Here is a 19,457-nt window from a genome sequence, read left to right on the forward strand (position 1 = left end):
CTTTCTTTCTTTCTTTCTTTCTTTCTTTCTTTCCCCTTAGATTCCAAGTCTATACCCGCTCCTTATCAGCCCATCCAGCACTAGCTTTCCAAGAGGTAGGTATACTATACGGTCTATACTACAAGGTCTAAAAGAGGAAGTATAACAGGAGCATGCTACATGCGATAGAAGTTTATATGCTACCTACTTTATAACTACTTTATAGGTGGCGGGATTTAGCCACCCTAAAACAAAAACGTAGTCCAAAACAAAGACGTGTCTGAGGTATGTCAATTTCTATTTAATACTGGCAAGGGTTTAAGGGCGAGGGGGCAGTAGGGAGGAGAGATGTATTTATTGTATTAGTGTTTTTATTACAATTGTGGAGTGGAGGGGAGATCTACCTACTTGGTAAAGTGATTAAGCAAATGTTCATCGTTGGTACCGTCTAGCTGAGTTGAGTGTCTGCTCCTTGAAGCAGCATTACTCACCCACACACTCATCCTCATACGCGTGCGTAAAACTACTACTCTCTTTCTGCACACATACACACGCTGCACCCCTAAACCTCCCACCACATCCCATCACATCCTATCGCCTCACTCCGCCTTCCCTCTCTCTTCCCCTCCTTTCTCCTCCTCCACCTCACTACTCTCGCCTTCAACCACACCCTCCCCCTCCCGCGTATAAACAGACAGAATCCTCGGCACAGGCGGCAGCGGCAGTGGCGCCTTTCTTCTTCCTCTGCCCCTTCCACCAGCAGCACCGACACCACCACCGCCCACTTCCACCCCGCGCAAGACATAGTACTCGGCCCGCGGGTAGCTGAAGTTCGGCGGCTGCTGCGCCCCGCGCAGATTCGGTGCACGCGGGCTCAGCGCCGTGTTGCCTGATTCGGAGCGGTTGTGGCGTTGGGAGTGGGAGTGGGATGGGTGGCGGGGCGGTGGTGGTGGTTGGGCTGGTTGTGGTTGGGCTGGTTGCGCTTGCGTTGGTTGTGTTGGTTGGGCTGGCGCTGCGGGCGCTGCGGCCCAGGGGTTGTTGCTTAAGAGCGGAGTGGGGATGCGCGTGCTAGTGATTGTGGGGAAGTAGGTGTATGTGTATTTGGGGGGGAGGGGGAAGCTGTGTATACCGACGCCGGCGGAGTCGGTGGTGCTTGTGCCAGTGCTTGTGCCATTGCCAGTAGTGAGGGTGGGCGTTGCGGCACTAGTGCTGGTACTGGCACCGCTTGTGGATGGCGTGGTCGTGCTCGTGCTGACGTGCGTGGGCAGGGGGTTAGTATCGACGTCAGTGTCGGCGTTGGGGTTGCGGCTGCGTGGACTGCCTGACAAGTTCGCGAGGCTGGATGCGCGGGGTGGGCGATATGTCTGCGGAATGTTGGCCGCGGCGCCGGTGATGGTGTCGTTGCTGTCTTTCTTGGGCGGAGCCGGAGGGGTCGATGAATCGTCCTGGATGGTCGGCTGAACTTGCTGCTGCGCGGAGCCGGCTTTTTCTGTCTCTGTCTTGGATGCTGCTGTGGAAGGCGGTTGTTAGCATATGCTTTGCAGGAAAAGTGAGGTACAGGACAGTGCCCTGCCCATGCACTTACACTTCGAAGGCGTCGGCGGCGGCGTCTCGTCCTTTTCTCGAGCAGTCTCGCTCTTCTGTTTCCCGTGCAGTGCCTCTCCGCTCGACGTGCCGGAGGCCGCAGCAGCAGTAGCAACAGCTAGAAACCATCGACTATAAGCCCAACACACCCTCAAACCAAACACATTAACTCACCCCTGCCCTTTCCCTTCTCAGGCAGCGGCGGCGTCGCCTCCTCCACAACCCCCTCATTACCCCGCTGTCCCACAGCACCAGCCGCAGGACCCGCAGGACTAGAAACAGCACGCGTCGCTAAGCACAACAAGAAACCGTAAGTGTAGGCGTGCCCCAAAGACAGGGGGGTTTAGATCAAAGCTCAAGCTCAAGCAGTGCCAGGGGGTCTTCACATTTGCCGCTGTTGAGCCTGAAGAGGCGGATCGCGCTCTGCCCTTCTGTGGACGCGGTGCGGAGTCGGCTTTCCGATTGCGTGGAGTGCAGGAAGAAGCGGCGGCGCTCCGGGGGGCGGGGCGGCGGCTCCATTGTGCGAGAGGCGTGGGCGCGTGGATTGTGCTGCGGGTTTGCTGGTGGTGTGGTTGCGGGAGTGGAGGGAGGTAAACGGGTGAGGAGGAGGGTGAAAGGATATCCGGTGCTGTGGAAGGCTAAGCGTGCGCTAACTGCTTTGGGAAGTGGGTTGGGGCTGAGGGACGTTTGGCACAACACTGACTCTAACATGTTCTGACGATGACCGACCTACGCAGGAAAATAGGAGCTTAAGAGCACATCGTCATCTACCGCGGAACGAGATCACCGTGTTGTTGCGAAATAGCTAATGAGAGCTTGTCGTAAGTCTCTTGGGAGGACAGTGATCTGGCAGCGATTATACACAGCTTCAACCTTGGTAACGTCCATCCGGAGTAGAAACGAAATATAGTCCCGAAATTTGCAGGTATATATATGCCTGAAGATCTCCTCACTTATATCCAAGACTCAGATATGTAGCTTACTAAGGAGCATTCTATAGGGACTACTTGTACCCTTCCCTGTCTAGCTACATGGTAAAACAATCCCTTCGCACCACTCCCGCACCCACCTACACAAACACCATCCCCCCATTCGCACACACCACATCCCCCGTAACCCAGCGCGCACTCTCGCCCACCAAGAACACCACTACACCGGCCACATCCGCCTCAGTACCACATCTCGGGGCCGCCGGGACCTTGGTATTCTCCTCGTCCATCCTGCGCAAATGCACCTCTCCCGCCGCACGGTACATATCCGTGTCGACAGGGCCGGGATTCACCGCGTTAACCGTGACGCCGTATCTGTGGCCCAGCTCGCGCGCCCACACGCGCGTCAGCCCCTCCACCGCCGCCTTCGACGCCGCATACACCGTCTGCGTCGCGTACCCGCCGCGCGCCGAGATGGACGACAGATTGACGATGCGCCCGCCGCTGCGGAGGAAGGGCAGGATCGCTTGCGTCATGAAGATTACGGACCGCACGTTTACGCTCATAATGCTGTCGTAGTCGCTGGGCTGGACGGCTTCGAGCGACGCGTTGCCCCCGACTCCGGCGTTGTTGATGAGAATGTCGATGTGCGCGGTTGCGAGCTGTGAGAGTGTCTCTTGCACGATTGTTTCGGGCGCGCTGGGCGACGCCATGTCTGCTTGGATGGCGATGGCTGTGCCTCCTTGCGCTGCGAGCTCCGCTATCAGTGTCGAGGCGAGCGCGCGCGAGCTGTCCGAGACATAGGTGAATGCCACCTAAGGGTGGTTAGTGTGTGTAGTTGAGTGATTGGCGTGGGATATGGCGTAGCTACCTTTGCGCCTTCTGCTGCTAGGGCTTTTACTATGCCTTTACCGATTCCGCGGGCGCCGCCTGTCACGATCGCAGTCTTTCCTTGGAGAGACATGGTGATGATGGTTGGAAGGAGTTCGGATAGTAATTGAATTGAATGAGACGAAGAGACAGACGAAGAGAAAGTCGGGTTTTTATTGGGTCTCCAGCAGCACCAGACGGCCTATACTTGATTCCCCAGCCCCCAGAAACCCGGGGCGGGGGACGGCCGAGGATGATCACATTGTCCAGAACAGTGGACGTGAAATGTGGAGAGAGGATCCATAAGCTGGTGTGGAGAGAATACTCACTCAAGTGGAGCAGCGGTCGGCCAAATGCCGAGCGGGCGTTCGGCGTCGGGACGTTGTGGAATCAATAACGTTGCGCCAAAAACTAGCGGCCAAAATAGTTTGCCACTCGGGAGTTCACCGACGGCGAGTCCCACTCGCGTTTAACTGTTGTTTTTTGTCGAGTCTTCTGATGTTTATTCTCCACCCAGAAACTGGTCACATGTCTCCAGCATCAAAATTCGTGGCGAAGAGATCCATAGCAAAATCGTCAAACCCCGGCACGCCCATAAGCTCTAATGGCTCACTCCGGGCGCCGATGGTCTCCAGGATCTGTTCGACGGTATTCTGCGCCGACAGTTCGGCCGTGGAAGAGTGCGTGAGGAAGCCTTCTGGGGAGCTGTTATTAATTTCCTTGAGTTCCGGGCATGCTCGTGTCTCCTTACCTACGTATCCACCGAGAATATCGCGTGCCTTGAGCGCCATATCATAGTAATCACCGAGCTCTGTTAGTGTTGTCAGTGTTCGATTTAACTCTACACGCCACTGGTCAGCTAGAGCATGCGTGGTGTCATATATCAGGCAGGTCGCCAGGACCACAGCTGCAGTTGTAAGCCAGTATGCAGCATACCAGGCAATGCCTCGATTGCGTTGCGGATTCGAGGCCCAAGAGTCGCAGATAGACACTATGCACTCGTAGGCGGTAGACACACATATCGAGACCGGATTCGACGCGTACCGGCCATCGACGGTTTGAATGTCAAGAAGGGAGCGAGCTCTGATTGCGGCAAAGAGGAAAGGCCGGCACAATATGATCCGGAGATGCGAAGACCGCCACAACAATACCATTTTCGCGTTTGAGGTCCACTGGCTTCCAGAAGCGAGGTAATAAGGGAGAGATGCGAGCCAGTTGCGGACTTCGGCATCAAATTGCAGGACCTCTGAAGATCTCAAATTGCACGTTGAATGGAGTTTGATGTGCGCAGTATTGGCGATCTTGGCAAGTCCTACCTGGGCTCGTAGACAGGACGTTACTGTAGGTTCGTTTTGCGGGGCTGGCAGTGAGTCAATATCGACTGCTAGATCGGTGTCGTGGATATTTGCGGGTAATTCTACGGTCACTCCGGAGAGCGACACCACGGGACGTCCCAAGGTCAGGCGAGCCCCAGCTTCAAAAATAAAGAGTGTCCACCACGTCCGGCGCCGGACTTCCATTACAAAAGGCGTTGTCTTGGAAGGGTGGAACTCGCGATGCAGGCCGATAGCAAGCGCCATGTTGACAGCAATGCCAAGAATATTAAAGCCGGCGTTTGGTTTGTTGCGTTTTTGCAGATAGTTGCCCATCAGAGTGAGAGCTTGGACTAACGGTAGCGATCCTTTTTCTAAGATCTCAGCTGTCAAATGGGTCCGAGCGGCTTGATAAAGTTGTATGTCCTGTCTATGCGAGCTGGAGGCACCCACGAACGAGCCGATAGCAAGCACAATATGATACAGAAGCGGCCAGGAGCCATCTCGAGGCTTTGCCACAGCGCCTACGAAGAGGTAAGCACAGAACGATGGTCGATGGAGCTCATTGAATCATCTCGCTTACCGGCAATCTGTGCGCGGAAAGTTGGCTCGTGAAGAATTGGATATGCGGGATGATACTGGGCAAAATAGTCGTCCAGCAGGCGGTTTAGCTCAGGTGGACGAGTGAGCGCCGCCAATGCATCAGTCTCAGCGCCGTTCGCTTTCCTGGCAGTACTTGGCCGCGGTGTAGAGGCACTTAATTCATTCAGAAACTTCAATGCCGTGCTACCAGACTCGTTGCCCATGTAGCCGGCGTGGTGCGGCACCATGGTGAGTGAGGCCATGCCGTCGACGAGGTCAGAAAACCCGTGCGATTCATCAAACTCCAGGTCGTCGGCACTCAATGGCTCCGTCTCGCCAAAATTCTGGGTTGGTATGAGTGGCAGCGATGTGGAAGCAGGTGCCTCCTGGAGAGGCATGCCTTGGAGCGCATCTTGTAGGGTTACGTCAGGAACGTAAGCGCGCCAGACCATTTCCACCCTTCCGAGCAATTTTTCGCAATGGTTCAGGCGCCTACCAAGCGGGTTAGAGGTAAGACAGAAATCAATTCAACGCGGGGCTGTGGCGTACTTTTCGAGGATGCGGATGATATGGAGTGGCGAGCTGTAAATGCACGTTTTGCCATCTTTCGAGCAGTTCCGGCAGGGATCGAGGCTGTTGCAACGGACCTTGCGGCGCTTGCACTCGTCGCAGGCGTTGGTGCGACGGGTCGACGATCCGGGATTGCTCATCTTGCGGCTCGGGGGAGGGACAATAGACGATGAGGGCATATGGCTCGGCGAGTGGCCGACCAGAGCTTTTCGCGAACGGAGTTGCCCCGAAGTGCTTTTAAGTAAGGCGGACGCGCACACACGCCAACAGGGCCAAACATCAATCCGTCATGGCTTCTTCTCCTTCTTCCGCAGTCAATGTGCTCCAGCGCAAGCCGACCAACGTCGCGATCCACACGAATCCGCAGCACGAGCTGCACGTCGTCGAGAGCGAGGTGCCCGAACCCGGGCCGGGAGAATGCCTGATTCACGTGCGCGCGACGGGCATCTGCGGCTCCGACGTGCACTTTTGGAAGCACGGGCACATTGGGGATATGGTTGTGAGGGATGAAAACGGGCTTGGGCACGAGTCGGCGGGCGTCGTGGTCCGTGTGGGCGCCGACGTGACGCGTTGGAAGCCTGGTGCGCATCTCCGTCTCGCCCCGCCCGAAAGCCCCCGAAGCTCCTCAAGCTGACCTCCGTCTCCCCCGATACAGGCGACCGCGTCGCACTCGAGAACGGAATTCCTTGCTCCAAGCCCACCTGCTACTTCTGCAGGACTGGCCGCTACAATGCCTGCCCGGATGTCGTCTTCTTCTCCACGCCGCCCCACCACGGCACGCTGCGCCGCTATCACGTGCACCCAGAGGCATGGCTGCACCGCCTGCCGGACAGCCTGAGCTTCGAAGAGGGCTCGCTGCTGGAGCCGCTGTCGGTAGCCTTCGCCGGCATCGACCGCTCCGGCCTCCGTCTGGGCGATCCGCTGGTCATCTGTGGCGCGGGTCCAATCGGCCTCGTCACTCTGCTCGCTGCCCATGCTGCCGGCGCCCAGCCCATCGTCATCACTGACCTGGACGAGCACCGCCTTGCCATGGCGAAGGACCTTGTGCCGCGCGTGCGTACCGTCCAGGTTACCCGTGAAGACACCCCCGAGGCCCTTGGGTCCAGGATTGTGGCTGCGCTGGGCGAGGAGGCGAAGCTTGTCCTCGAGTGCACGGGTGTTGAGAGCAGCATCCACGCCGGCATCTACGTACGCCAGTCCCCTCCAGTTATTTCCCCAAATGCTAACCCGCATCCAGGCCACACGCTTCGGAGGGGCAGTATTCGTCATCGGCGTTGGAAAAGACTTCCAAAACGTGCCCTTCATGCATCTCTCTGCCAAGGAAATCGATCTGCGCTTCCAGTATCGCTACCACGACACCTACCCCAGGGCTATCGGCTTGGCCGAGGCCGGCCTGGTCGATCTAAAGAAGCTCGTCACGCACAGGTACGCGCTCGAGGACGGCCTGGAGGCTTTCAAGACTGCTTCCACGCCGTCGGCGAGGGCTATCAAGGTCCAGATCCTGGATGATTGATGCTCTTCACTGTGCAGTTGCCACATGGAGGCTGTTTGTCGCACTGTTCTTCGAGTTTAGGGCCGCACTTGGAGATGAATTACAGCACAAGGCTTAATCCTGCACGTCCATCATGAACAGACTTTATGGATAGTAGTGGATTTTATTCGATGGTGTGCCTGCGAATTGTTTAGTGTTGCATGGACGCACTTTAACATGACAATTCTTGCAACCTATGCAGTCATTCCTGGACTTCTTATGGCCCAAGCGAGTTCGCTTGGCTGCTCTCATTAGCATAGTACAGTGATTATGCTGTGTAGCGCGCTGGTGACTGTGGACTCGAATGCGATGCGAACCAGAGAAAAAACGAGAGTGAGGATTCCAAAAGGAATGAGACACCTAATAGATGTCATCAGCACAGACTAATGCAAGGGTCCACGGTTCCATAGCAGGACGCCCAATCAGAATGCCTACACACCCTGTCCCGAACCCGTCGAGTTCGTGTTCCAGCCCCTTTTTGGAAAAGGCGCCTGCTCGATATCGGAACAGCCAAACCAGACCCGAAGGAAAACGAAGTTTCACCCGCAGTGTCACCAAGCATCAATGTACGAAACACACGTACTTCTTCACGGCGCAAATCACTTCCAGCAAAACGGAGTAAATCAACACTGTTGGTCATCCGAGGCAGTCCTCGGGACGTGTCGTCCACTAAACAATGCTAGTATAGCTGCGTATGCAGTCAGTTCTTACTTGTATTCCACGCTCTATATGATATATCCCTCAGTTAATCCTCTTTCGCTTCAGTCTTTAACATAACGACGCTGCAGAGCCTTGTAAGCGACTGACTGCCTTAGTACCGTCTCACTGTCTTCTGACCCGTTCACAGTCTCGTACATTCCATTAGATATAGAAACTTTCAGCTGAGTCTTGCGTTTTAAAATCCCGATGAGGGTTCCTGTTGAGAGGGTCCCGCGCGGTGGTTGAGGCGCTAGGTTTGCGAAAGAAGGGCGAGGTGGCGCTGCCGCGGTGTTGTGGCGTTTGGGGGTGAGGGGCCGGTGCCGGTGCCGGTGGAGGTGGAGGTGGACGTGGGGGGAAGGCTGCGTCAGGGGTTGGGTGCGGTTTAAAAAATGGGCATGGGGATGGTGGACTGCATGGGGCGGAGTTTCTGGGTTTTGTTTGGTTTGTGCTAGAGTGGAAGTCATAGCTACCTGTTGTCATGATACAGCAGTGCGCTTAATGAGTAGGTAGAGCTACAGGACGTGAGGTGCCGCCCACCCTACGTGATGATATACCTATAAAAAAGTATATGACTTACTCTCCACCGTTATCGCTTTTAGTTTTCGTATCCTCGTAGGGCATAGCGACACTTGCGTATATTTCTACCTTTAGATATTAAAAGAGTACTCCAGTACTTGAATAGATATGTAACTTCGTACCTTCTTAGATGGTTTTATACCCAGCATCTTTTTACCCTTATATAACTACCTAGTAACCACAAGCTGTAGCGTAGTGCTTTATCACAACTCATTAAGGAGTATTCTAGGTATATAGTAGGTTTTACTTGATATGCAGTTGGGGAATGGGCAATGTATCGGGGGCCGGGTACACACCGATACAGATATACCTAGCACAACACGGACGGGCCGAGTAAGCCGTCCAGGACTACCTCCATCCCGCCTCCTCACCACGGATCCGCAGCACAGCTGCAGCATTAGAGCAAACCCGCACGTGCGTCATGGCGCGGCCAACGCGCGCAGCATCCATACAGCAGCACGGCAGCCCACCACAGTAACAGGAACAGCCGCAGCCCAATGCACCCGGGAACAGATGCACAGGAAGATTGAGGGTATTCCCGTAAGTACGTACTCCTAATGTAGGTAGGCCACGGCGCGGGGAATGGCTTGACGATTGGTGGTTGATGGATGGATGATGCCCGGAACCTACCGAGGTAGGTAGCCCGCTGCCCGCACCAACGTTCCCCCGCCCCGCCCCGAGGGGGCCCGCGCGCGCGCGCATCAAGAAATTCTCGCCTCGCGCTCGCTGTCCTAATCCACCACCACCACCACCACGACTACAACGACGACCTAAGAGCACCACTCCCCACGCCTGCCGACGGCACCGCTGCTGCTTGCTTGCTTGCTTGTCTTTCGGACAGGCACACAGACAAGCAAGCAAGCAAGCAGCAGTGGCAGCAGCAGCGGCAGCACCTCCACCACTCACTCCCCCCACCCGCTCTCTCACACCCGCGCACCACCACAACCACAGCGTAAGCTCCCCTCCCACCCACTTCCCCCAACAGACACAGCTTCACACACAACACGCACAAGCGCGCACGCCACACCCGCAAATGATGAGTCAAAATCTCAAGAACCCAAAACACAAATATAGGAAGAGCCGGAAAAGGCATGGCCCCACAGCAGCCCAATGGGAGGACCGCGCAGCTGCGTCGCCAAACGCTCTGCGAGGTGTTTCTTTGGGATACACCTGCTGTGGGTGCTGTCGGTGCTTACTACCACGGGTCTCTGATGCGGGTTGTGCGAGCGCGTGCGAGCGCGTGCGAGCTAAACACAGACGAGCATAATTGCCTGAGAGGACGCTTTGTGCTGACGTCTGGCTATAGGTACCTATGATGTCGATCGTATATGCTGCGGTTGCGGTGGATGCGCGAGAGAGGGGGGAAAGAGCGTGGAGGAGGTGCTGGCGCGGCGCGGCGCGGTGTGGCGCTGGAGCTTGAGCGAGCGAATGAATGAGTGAGTGAGTGGTGGCTGGCTGGCTGGTTGGTTGGTTTGGGCGCGGTGCGGTGCGTGTATCGGGCAAGCCTTGCCGACGGCGAGAATCCTGGTGCGGATGTGCCGTCAGGCAGGCAAGCAGGCAAGCACGAGAGGCATCGCCGGTCGAGCAGCGGGCGTTGGGCGCAAGGGTTGTACCAACGAGTGTCTAGATACTAACGCGCCTTGAATTTCCCTACTCCTACGTACAGTACAGGTCCGTCAATACAAGTCCAATTTCCGTCATTCGTCTTATCATGCACCATGATCTCAAACCACACGCCCGCACCTACTCAAACCTCAAACGCTAGAAGTACCGAACGATTTCGTCAGCAATCTCCCTCCTCATCCATCCATCCATCCCCTCTTTCCACACTACGAATGCGTCGGCATATTCACGCTCGCCTTCGTCGCCAACGCATCCTCACTCCGCCACAACGACGTCACCGTCTTCGTCTGCGTGTAAAAGTTGATGCCGGGCTTGCCGTAGAACGTGTTCGAGCCGCCGCCGGCAATGCTGCGCTTGTTGCCCGTGAAGCTGAACATGGGCAGAGGCACGGGGATGGGCACGTTGATGCCCACCTGGCCGGCCTCGACCTCCTTCTGGAAGCGGCCGGCCGTCGCGCCGCTGCGCGTGAAGATGGCTACGCCGTTGCCGTACTCGTTCGCGTTGATCAGGTTGATTGCGTCGTCGATTGTGGGCACGTTGATGCACACTAGCACTGGTCCGAAGATCTCTTCGCGGTAGCACCGCATGTGCGGCTTCACGTTGGCGATGAGCGTGGGCCCAACCTGAGTGGCACGAGATTAGCTGATGCAGGGGTCAGTCAGTGAGGCCGTTGCTTACCCAGTTGCCGTTCGGGTACTTCTCAGGCTTGTACCCACGTCCATCCAGAACAATCGTCGCGCCCTCCTCTTCGGCGCTCTTGATAACGTCTTCAATCCGCTTCTTTGCTTCGGGACTGATCACAGGACCCAGATCCGCGCCCTTCTCGAAACCTCCATTGACGTTCAGTTTCTTCGCCATCTCCGCAATTTCGGGCACCCAGTCCTTGGTCTCACCGACCAAGACGACGGTGCTGAGAGCCATGCAGCGCTGGCCAGCTGCGCCAAAGGCCGCGCCAGCAATGGCGTTCATCGCGTGGTTCTTGGCGGCGTCAGGCAGCACCGCAGCGTGGTTCTTTGCGCCGAGGTTGGCCTGGCAGCGCTTGCCATTGGCCGAGGCCCGGCTGTAGATGTACTCGCCGGCCTTGTTGCTGCCGACAAAAGAGATTGCCTTGATGCGCGGCTCGTCAAGGATGAAGTCGACGGTCTTGGCCGAGCCATGGATCACGTTGACGACACCGGGAGGGAAGCCGGCCTTTTCACAGAGCTCGGCCAGGATCATCATGGCACCAGGGTCACGCTCGGAAGGCTTGACGATGATAGTGTTACCAGTCACAGTTGCAATTGGGATTGACCAAAGAGGGATCATGGCGGGGAAGTCTGGCACTGGTTAGCAGCGTTCAGGCATTAATCTGTACGGACGACTCACTGAAGGGGCAGATAGCCGCCGTGACACCCAATGGCTCCTTATAGCTCCTCGTCTCCATGTCCTTGCTGACTTCCAGCACCTCGCCCGTCAGCTGCGTCGTGATGCCGCATGAAGTCTCAGCCACTTGCAGACCACGCAGCACATCTCCTCTGGCATCAGCAAACGTCTTGCCCTGCTCCAGCGTGATGCTAGCCGCCAGCCTGTCCCAGTTCTCGCGGATCAGCGCGACGAACTTGAACATAATCTGCTGCCTGGCCAGTAAGCTCGTGTTCCGCCACGCGGGGAAGGCCTTCTCGGCACTGTCAACCGCGGCTTTGAGCTCTGCATCCGTCGACTGCGGCACGCGCGTCACGAGGTTGTTCGTTGCTGGGTCATACAAGTCGATCCATTGCGTAGCTTGGGAAGCAGTGAACTTGTTATCTAGGAAGTTCTGTGTGTCCTGCGGCTCGGGTATCTGCTCATGCGTTGTGGGGTAAGAGTCGGCTGTTGAGGCAGCCGTCGTGGTCGCAGCAGGCTTCAGATGCTGCGCGGTAGCATGCAGGCGCCGAGTGGCTATCCTGTTCGGTGTAGGCTTTGGCAATGACATTGTCCGCGCGGAGATTGCGGCCGCTCTGGGGAAACTGGTGCGAGAAGCAAGAGTGGGGATGTTGCGGGACAAGACGCGGCGAGCGGCCATATCGAATGCGCGGTATGCGGTAGTAAGGAAAGAAAGAGTAGAAGGATGTAGAGAGCAGCGAAGAAGACAGATGGTTGACTTATGCTCCCCTTGCAGCAGCGCGAAGGTGGCGGAAGAGAGTTGGCCGATGACAGTTGCCGGCTAGGAAGCTCAGTGCGCGGGGTCACCTGCCGACCAACCCCACAACTTCTCCGCCTTCGGCCAGAGCTACATCCCTGCAACAAACTCTTGGCGCAATGTATTCACAGCAACATACTTTAGGCGCAGAAAACAACTCAGTTACAATAATTCAGGTAAGCCCGCGATCAGGTATAGCTTATACACCTCCCTTCGCAATTCAAGTAACCCCGTTCTCCCCAACTCCGAATGGAGCAATCAATTGGTATTCCTTTTGTAGCACGCACGCTCTCCCCCTCCAACATCCTTACAACCGCTTACTGCGCAGACGACCTCGTCGACCTCTTGTTGGCCTCCTCCTTGGTCTTCTCCGCGCCAGTACTGACAGCCTCGGCCGCCTTGTCCTTGGCGTCGGTAGCCGCAGCCTTGGCCTTGTCGGCCGTCTTCTTGGCCTGCTCCTTGGAGGGAGCAGCCTTGGCACCACCACCGACGACGGCGCCGATGATGAGAGCCAGAAGGGTGGCGACGAGAACACCAAGGGTACCAGCGACCTCAGGGACGAACTTAGCGGCCTGGATGGGGTCGTGCTTGGCAATGCTGAAGAACAGAGCAGACTTCTCGCGGACGTAGGTAACGGGGTCCTCAGCGAAGGTGATGTCAAGAGCGGACTTGGGCTTGTCCTCCTTCTTGGGCTTGTTGGCCTCCTCCTCAGCGGTCTCGACGGCCTTCTTAACGTCAAAGGACTCCTTCTGGAGCGCCTCGGCATCCTCGATGGAGTGACCGATGTAAATGTTGTCGAAGAGGATGTCCTTCTGCATGGTCCAGATCTCGAAACCAATCTATGCTGGCGTTAGCGAAGAATGTTACCACAGGATACATGAAACTTACAGCGCCCATGGGCTCAAGGTTGGAGGGAGTCTTGTCCTCAAAGTAGTCAGGGTTGGCAATCTTCTGGGGCTTCCAGACACCCTTGTAGGCAGGGTTGTCGACCATGGGAGCGGTCCACTTGCCCTTGAAGGCAGGGTTCTTCTTCGTAGGACGCTTCCACTCGCCGCAGCCAGAGACCTCGTCGCACTTGGGGTTGGGGACAGTAGGAGCGACCCAGTCACCGTCCTCCTCGTCATCCCAATCCTCGGGCTTCTCAGCCTCGGGGTCGGGGACAGAGGTGGGCTCATCGTCGAGCCAGTCCGCAGGCTTCTCGGCCTCCTCGTCGATGATCTCAAAAGGCGCGTCCTCATCCCAGTCCTCGGGCTTGGAGGCCTCGGGGTCAGGAATACGGGCCTCGTCGACCCAGTCCTCGGGCTTCTTGTCGTTGGGGTCGTCAACCTCCTCGGGAGGGTTCACGGGGGGGTTGAAGTCCTCGAGGATAGAGCCGCTCTTGACGGACTTGCCGTCGATCTTGATCTCATAGGTCTGGTCGGGCTTGACAATGAGGGTGTAAAGAGTGGAGGCCTTGGTGATGCGGGCCGTGGGAGGGCTCTTGAGGTGCTTCTCCTCGTACTCGCCAGTCTTGGGGTTCTTGTGCTTGAAGATGAAGTGAACCTGTGCCGCGTTAGCCGATTGTTTCCTGGCAAATTCTCACTGACAAGCTTACCTTGTTGGTGGCGCCGCACTTGTCGGGACCGAACATGATCACGTAGGGAGAGGCGTTGGAGAACTCCTCCTGGTGGAGAGCCTTGTTGTCCTGGAGGAGCTTCATGTAGGCACCACCGCACTCGAGGCCGTCTGCGCAGTCATCGTCAGCATATCAGCCGCGTCGCGCGATTCAGTCAAAGCGTACCTTGAAGCTTGACTTCATACTGAACAACGAGGGTGTTGTCCTTGTTGTCAATGGGCTTCTCGAACTTGGAGGAGATGGCGTGGTGCGCAGCCTTGTCCTTGATGACAAGACCCTTGTCGCCGTCAATGCCCTTGAGAACGGTGGGCTCCTCGACGGACCAGGTGCCGACGTAGGCCCACTCCTCCTCGGTGGACTTGTCGTCCTTCTTAGCGTGGGAAGCCTGCCACCGGGACTCCCAGTCGTCGGTGAATTGTTCGAGGAAAGGCGCCTTCAGGTTGGTAGGCTGCTCGCAGAGTTAGCAAGGAGCAACGTGCGGCGGACGGGATTGCGTACGGTAAAAGTGGGCTTGGAGACGGCCGACGAGCTGGCTGACTCGACGGCAGAGGAGACGGTGGAAGCGACATCCTCCAGATCGTCGGCGGGATTGGCGCGCACAGCGGCGGCGCTGAGGATAGCGGTGGTAAGATAGGCAGCACGCATGGTGGAGAGTCCTCTTGCTAAAGCTGAAGCAAGGGAGGGGGACCAATGGCTGAAATGTAAAGGTTGGCGGGAAAGGGTGCGGAGGAAGGAAGATCGGTTGATATAGCTAGCTCGCGCTCGCGATGTGACCAGGTGGCAGTATCGCGGGGGCGGTGGCAGTAACGGCTCGGGGCCGTGCGCACCCGCCTGTTTCGGAAGCCTCTAGAAGGGACGCGGCTGGGCAACGCCTCCTCCGCACTCTCCTCTCTCTCTAACTCCCCCTCTCACGGCAGCGGCGAGAGGAAAGCTCTTGGAAAGCAATCTCCGGCCGCTGGTTTGCGCGGCGCGCGCTGCCTCGGCTTTTGACGGCCCTCGCGGGAGTGGCCCCGCTCCCGGCCTACTAACGTATACGGGCCAATCGGCGCCCTCACAGCACGGCTCAAGCCACGATAGCCACCTCCTCCAACCTCGCCGCTGCCGGGCGCGTCCGTAGGTCGCAGCAGCAATCCCAAGTTTCCCATTCGGCGCAAGCTCGCTGCTTCTCTGTGTCGCCAAGTCATCTGCAGGGTATCGTATTGGCTGGCCACCCCGCCATCGCCTTACACCTGCATGCCACCCATCTTCTAGTCCCGCCGTAAAGGCCGCACGCGAAACAGGGCGATATTGAGCCATAACACTCGGCTCAGCCAATGGACACGAATGTCGCCGATTGAAGTTACCGTTGTATTCTCATTATTCCGCTTGGCTCTGCGGCCGCCAGGCCAGGACAAAAGAAAAAAAGAAGACAAAAAAAAAAATTAAGCTAAGTACATGAGCCGTCGTACATGTGTTGCTCTGCCCGTTTTTTTCACTGTCGATTGCGCTTTTCCCACCCCGTCGGTGCCGAGGCCGGTGATGCCCTTTGAGAAAATCAAGAGCTTGTTGTCTGGGCCAGAGCCTGCGAACGGTCAGGGTCCACACGATTGGGGCCGCTCACGGATTGGAGCTTGACACGTACTGAATGGGGAAGCTACCGGGACCGCGGGACGAAGTGCGTCTAGAGGCATGGCGCCCAGCAATCAGAGCACTGGTAAGAGTGGGGTTAGCATGAAGAATCTCCGACGGGAACGCTCACGGCGGCTCCATCACTCACCATCGTGATCTTTAAGGAAAGGATGTGACACATTAGCAAACCTGCCTTCACCGCTCTACTTCATTTTGGACCGTCGACCCCACAGGACGAAGACTCTGACATACCGTACAGGTGGAACGTTTGCAGGGGTCAATGCAAGCAGGGTTGCCGGCGCAGCCCTGAGGTCCCAGATCAGCATGATTCTGTTTCAGAAGGATGAAAAGAGGCCCTCCTGTACAGTCATGCAGTCGCTGTACGCGGCATCGCACTTCTGATCGCAGCCCTCGATGGGGCGGGCCATGACGCCCACAGCAAACAGGACGGCGAGACTCCAAGCGAAGGTGCGCATGTTTGCAAGAGTAGCGAGCGTCGGTGTCAAAGAGTCAGAGGGGTATCCCCGAAGAAGGCTGATGCCGCGGAAGGTAGGAACGAGTGTGGGCCCGTGGCGGATAGTTTGCAGACAAAAGAGAAAGAGAGCCAGGCGCAGACGCTTAAATATTGCCGGCCTCTGAGCAGGTTTGACTCGGTGAAGATGAAGAACGCAAGTGGGTATCTTTTCCTTTCCGTCTTGCTGATCACAGGGGCCCCGGACGAAAGTGACAGTGGCAATACTACGGTGAACGACTCACGGCAGACCTGGGCTCTCGAAGGCTAAGGTGATCCTTGGGACCCTGACGCGGCTTAATCCTGCAATGCGAGCCCGACCGTCAGTGCTTATAGTGTGAGGTAGCAACGCGTTGAAAGAGGCACAACACACTTCCGTCTGCCGTGCCTGGCGATCTTCCGCAACCATTGCAAGGGTACTCCCTACAACCCACCTAACGAGTAACGTTAGGCTTCGATCAGCAGTTGTCGCGGCAAGAGATTACGGTCCGTATGCCGAGCCGTCCTGTGCCATTGGTGGATTTGCCAGGCTGACGCAAGTGAAAAAAGCACAAAAAACGGAGGCTTCTCGGTCGAGCAGATTGCGTCCCTCCCCCGCATCCAAATCCCTAAGATGAGGCTGCCAAATACTGTTGTGCACCACTTGCCCATGCCCGACTGCCAGCTGGTCAGGGGTACCAGGACCTCTGAGGTAGCCAAGACCAGAAAAGGCACGGTAAACATTGGCTACAGCCAAATCAGTAGGCGTTTTTAAAGACATTTTTTGTCCGTGCAAGGGCTTCACGCTAGGGGCCGGATGTGAGAAGATGGTGTAGGACGTCTGAAGTTCTCGGAGCTTAGCGATGAAGCGACGGCGGAGAACTGGGAAGGTACCAGTGCGTCGGTGTCAGATCATACCGGCGATCGTCCTTGGGGCAAGATAAAGCCCACGACAGCTTATCTCCGCTATATCGTATCTGCTGGTCTTCGGATGTTGTGCGAGCACAAACCGGTGGGTACCCAGCCGCAAAACATTCAGTATGCAAGTCCGTTCCCGCTTTCGATCACTCAACCCTGTTTGAGCAATTTTATTAGCAAGCAAGTCCTCGGAGGCTTTCTGAATTCCCTCAAGGGGCACTCTCGCCGAAACGGTCTAGTTTTTCAACTCATGGTCCATGACCAAGGATCGACACCTGCCAGAGATCAGACTGGAAGGCTAACAAGTAGTGCCCGAAGACCCTTGAGATAAGATCCCGCAACCCAAAAGTGGCCCCAAGACACCATAAGGCATCGACATGGAAAAACTTTCCGAATCCTACATTATACCATGCCCAGGCATCAGCCGATGGCATCCATCGTAAGAAGGGGAAGAGGCTCACGAGCTCCCCACCGACTTCGGGCAACACTCGCATGCCATCCTGCATATGCGGACCCGCACCAGACGGCCCTACTACGAGTGCCGTTGCTTTGGCCGCGTTTTTAAATCACATTTATCACAGCAATTGCAGCGAGACCCATCGATCCCTTCCGTTGTGCTCCCATAGGATCCTATTCCGAGTATTCTGATACCGAATTAATTATGAATTCAGGTGGGGTTGAAGTAGGGCCACCAGCACCTGTCGGGAACCGCGCGAATAGAGAAAAAAGAAATGGCCAGAATGCAGTTGCGCCTTGCAATTATCCAGACAGGAGTGCAATCTCATGCACTAATTCATCGGGTTAATTTTAGACATTGTTTGTACCGCGACGCCAACTATTTACGACTAACGCATAAAGTCATTAACCACAAACACGAGGACGGCGAACCACAAGCCCCGCATGCACACGACACCTGGACTCCAGAAATGGCACGCAGCCTCGTCACAGGAATAGTACGCTCGCCTCACCGGTTCGAGACAAGAAGGGCAGTCGTCGAGGCTCGCGCTGAAAGCTGTGTAACCTCGTCCTCCAGCCGACCCAACCCCACCTCGACCACGTACGTTCACTAATCAGCCCCACATGCTTCTGCTCTCCAGTCGCCACGATGGGCACCCCACCCACAGCCCAGCAAGGCCAAGCACGCCATTGATGAACAAGACGACGGTGCAGCATGGTCGCGACCCCACGGAGGCGGGGTAGTGCGTCGGGCCGCCAAATCACAGGCGCCTGCAGACAGCGGCTGCGCTGCACCCCGCTGCAAATCGCCGCACCCCGCATGCATGCAGAGCGGTGGAGCGGGCTGGGCGTGTGAGTGGGTTTGGTGGGTGGGTGGTTGGCGGGATGGCGCACGCAAGCGACGCCAGCTTGGGCTGCGCTGGGGAAGCTGGGGGTGGAAGAGCGGGGGTATAAGTGCACGCAGTGGTGCCTCCTGCCCGTCGCTGCCTGACTTGGCGTTCCTTTTAACGTCTGGCAATCGCCCTTCTGTCACGGTCCAGAACAAACACACCCTTACTCGCGCCAGCACCTGAACTTATCCCACGCTATCCGTCCGTCCGGTCTCGGCCTGCTCCTACCAGAAGCCCGTCCCAGCCCAACCGCATCCTACCCAACCTGCTGGTACCGCTCCCCTCTCCCGAGCGTCCTTCTTCCCCCCACACTTGTGACGGCCCAACCCCGCTCGCGCTTTCTCTATCACTTGTGGCGCCACAGTGTACATACGCCTCGCTGTCATGGCTGCAGGCGCGGCTGAACCGGTCAACTCGTGCTGCTCCATGTGCTGCACGACAGCGCACACGCACACAAAGGATCCGACTGTTTGTGGGTGCAAGGATGCAAAGTAGGGTGTGTGGGATGTGGTTGGTGTCCAGGAAAAGAAGGGAGACACAGGGGTGTGGGCTTAGTGATTGCGATTGGGCTCTATGGGTTTGGGAGTTTCAGGGGCTTTGTGGATGGGTTTGATGGTGGGTGCTGGAGTGAGGACCGATCAAGTGCGCTTTTGTGGGGACTCGGAGATGGGTGAGCAGATGGTGATTTGCTGGAGCTGGCTGATTCGTGCTTAGGGCTATGCGCTTTACTCGTGTCTTGCGGGTTGAGTAGCTGAAGTAGGTTAAGGAACACTGCGCTGCCAGCTGTTTGGTATGGAGCTGAAGGGGCCAGGTTCGGCTTTAGAGGAAAAAGTATCCCTTTACTTGGGCAGACGATTGATAGCGTTCAGATCGGAGGAAACCCAAACAGGAAATCCTAAACAGACTGTTTGACTGACTGGTTCTCGGACGTGGTTGTCCGCCTTGGACATCGCCGATCGAGGTGTATAAGGAGGACGGTTGGTGAGATTTACAGGCCACCAGAGCTTGCATTAATTGCATGGTTCATCTGGGCATAACAAAAAGCTGAATCCACCGTTCGGGCCAA

At 56.8% G+C, this 19,457-nt stretch overlaps 9 protein-coding genes across 9 annotated transcripts; 1 reads left to right on the forward strand and 8 right to left on the reverse strand.

Annotated features, from left to right (window-relative positions):
• Positions 1–578: 578 nt before the first annotated feature.
• Positions 579–2,082, reverse strand: K452DRAFT_315113 (uncharacterized protein; the record flags this gene model as incomplete). The annotated part of the gene is made up of 4 exons (XM_033543834.1): positions 579–1,489; positions 1,565–1,681; positions 1,738–1,854; positions 1,950–2,082. The coding sequence occupies 4 exons, from the start codon at positions 2,080–2,082 to the stop codon at positions 579–581; spliced, it is 1,278 nt and encodes a 425-aa protein (XP_033402621.1).
• A 550-nt stretch (positions 2,083–2,632) lies between these two features.
• K452DRAFT_294439 (uncharacterized protein) lies at positions 2,633–3,456 on the reverse strand (the record flags this gene model as incomplete). Its single annotated transcript, XM_033541699.1, has 2 exons — positions 2,633–3,307; positions 3,364–3,456. 2 exons carry the CDS (start codon positions 3,454–3,456, stop codon positions 2,633–2,635), a joined length of 768 nt encoding a protein of 255 aa, XP_033402622.1.
• Positions 3,457–3,671: 215 nt separating this feature from the next.
• K452DRAFT_72672 (uncharacterized protein) lies at positions 3,672–6,129 on the reverse strand. Its single transcript, XM_033547065.1, has 4 exons — positions 5,807–6,129; positions 5,259–5,749; positions 4,114–5,199; positions 3,672–4,059 (listed from the first exon to the last, which is right to left on the reverse strand). The coding sequence occupies exons 1-4, from the start codon at positions 6,004–6,006 to the stop codon at positions 3,887–3,889; spliced, it is 1,950 nt and encodes a 649-aa protein (XP_033402623.1). The 5' UTR covers positions 6,007–6,129; the 3' UTR covers positions 3,672–3,886.
• K452DRAFT_263144 (uncharacterized protein) lies at positions 6,114–7,566 on the forward strand (the record flags this gene model as incomplete). The annotated part of the gene is made up of 3 exons (XM_033538633.1): positions 6,114–6,408; positions 6,483–7,015; positions 7,065–7,566. 3 exons carry the CDS (start codon positions 6,117–6,119, stop codon positions 7,338–7,340), a joined length of 1,101 nt encoding a protein of 366 aa, XP_033402624.1. The 3' UTR covers positions 7,341–7,566.
• A 611-nt stretch (positions 7,567–8,177) lies between these two features.
• K452DRAFT_72676 (uncharacterized protein) lies at positions 8,178–8,637 on the reverse strand. The gene is made up of 2 exons (XM_033547066.1): positions 8,528–8,637; positions 8,178–8,416 (listed from the first exon to the last, which is right to left on the reverse strand). Exons 1-2 carry the CDS (start codon positions 8,535–8,537, stop codon positions 8,220–8,222), a joined length of 207 nt encoding a protein of 68 aa, XP_033402625.1. The 5' UTR covers positions 8,538–8,637; the 3' UTR covers positions 8,178–8,219.
• Positions 8,638–10,462: 1,825 nt separating this feature from the next.
• On the reverse strand, positions 10,463–12,297 carry K452DRAFT_218585 (uncharacterized protein; the record flags this gene model as incomplete). Its single annotated transcript, XM_033536366.1, has 3 exons — positions 10,463–10,879; positions 10,935–11,572; positions 11,622–12,297. The coding sequence occupies 3 exons, from the start codon at positions 12,295–12,297 to the stop codon at positions 10,463–10,465; spliced, it is 1,731 nt and encodes a 576-aa protein (XP_033402626.1).
• Positions 12,298–12,559: 262 nt separating this feature from the next.
• On the reverse strand, positions 12,560–14,781 carry K452DRAFT_263151 (uncharacterized protein). The gene is made up of 5 exons (XM_033538634.1): positions 14,528–14,781; positions 14,195–14,477; positions 14,009–14,139; positions 13,303–13,956; positions 12,560–13,253 (listed from the first exon to the last, which is right to left on the reverse strand). Exons 1-5 carry the CDS (start codon positions 14,672–14,674, stop codon positions 12,732–12,734), a joined length of 1,737 nt encoding a protein of 578 aa, XP_033402627.1. The 5' UTR covers positions 14,675–14,781; the 3' UTR covers positions 12,560–12,731.
• A 744-nt stretch (positions 14,782–15,525) lies between these two features.
• On the reverse strand, positions 15,526–16,196 carry K452DRAFT_283121 (uncharacterized protein). Its single transcript, XM_033539717.1, has 5 exons — positions 16,003–16,196; positions 15,890–15,943; positions 15,786–15,794; positions 15,651–15,719; positions 15,526–15,590 (listed from the first exon to the last, which is right to left on the reverse strand). Exons 1-4 carry the CDS (start codon positions 16,111–16,113, stop codon positions 15,690–15,692), a joined length of 204 nt encoding a protein of 67 aa, XP_033402628.1. The 5' UTR covers positions 16,114–16,196; the 3' UTR covers positions 15,526–15,590; positions 15,651–15,689.
• Positions 16,197–17,829: 1,633 nt separating this feature from the next.
• On the reverse strand, positions 17,830–18,469 carry K452DRAFT_72736 (uncharacterized protein). The gene has a single exon (XM_033547067.1). It carries the CDS (start codon positions 18,321–18,323, stop codon positions 17,988–17,990), a length of 336 nt encoding a protein of 111 aa, XP_033402629.1. The 5' UTR covers positions 18,324–18,469; the 3' UTR covers positions 17,830–17,987.
• Between the last annotated feature and the right edge of the window lie 988 nt (positions 18,470–19,457).

Source organism: Aplosporella prunicola, assembly GCF_010093885.1.
Source record: "Aplosporella prunicola CBS 121167 unplaced genomic scaffold K452scaffold_2, whole genome shotgun sequence".
Classification (NCBI taxonomy): domain Eukaryota; kingdom Fungi; phylum Ascomycota; class Dothideomycetes; order Botryosphaeriales; family Aplosporellaceae; genus Aplosporella; species Aplosporella prunicola.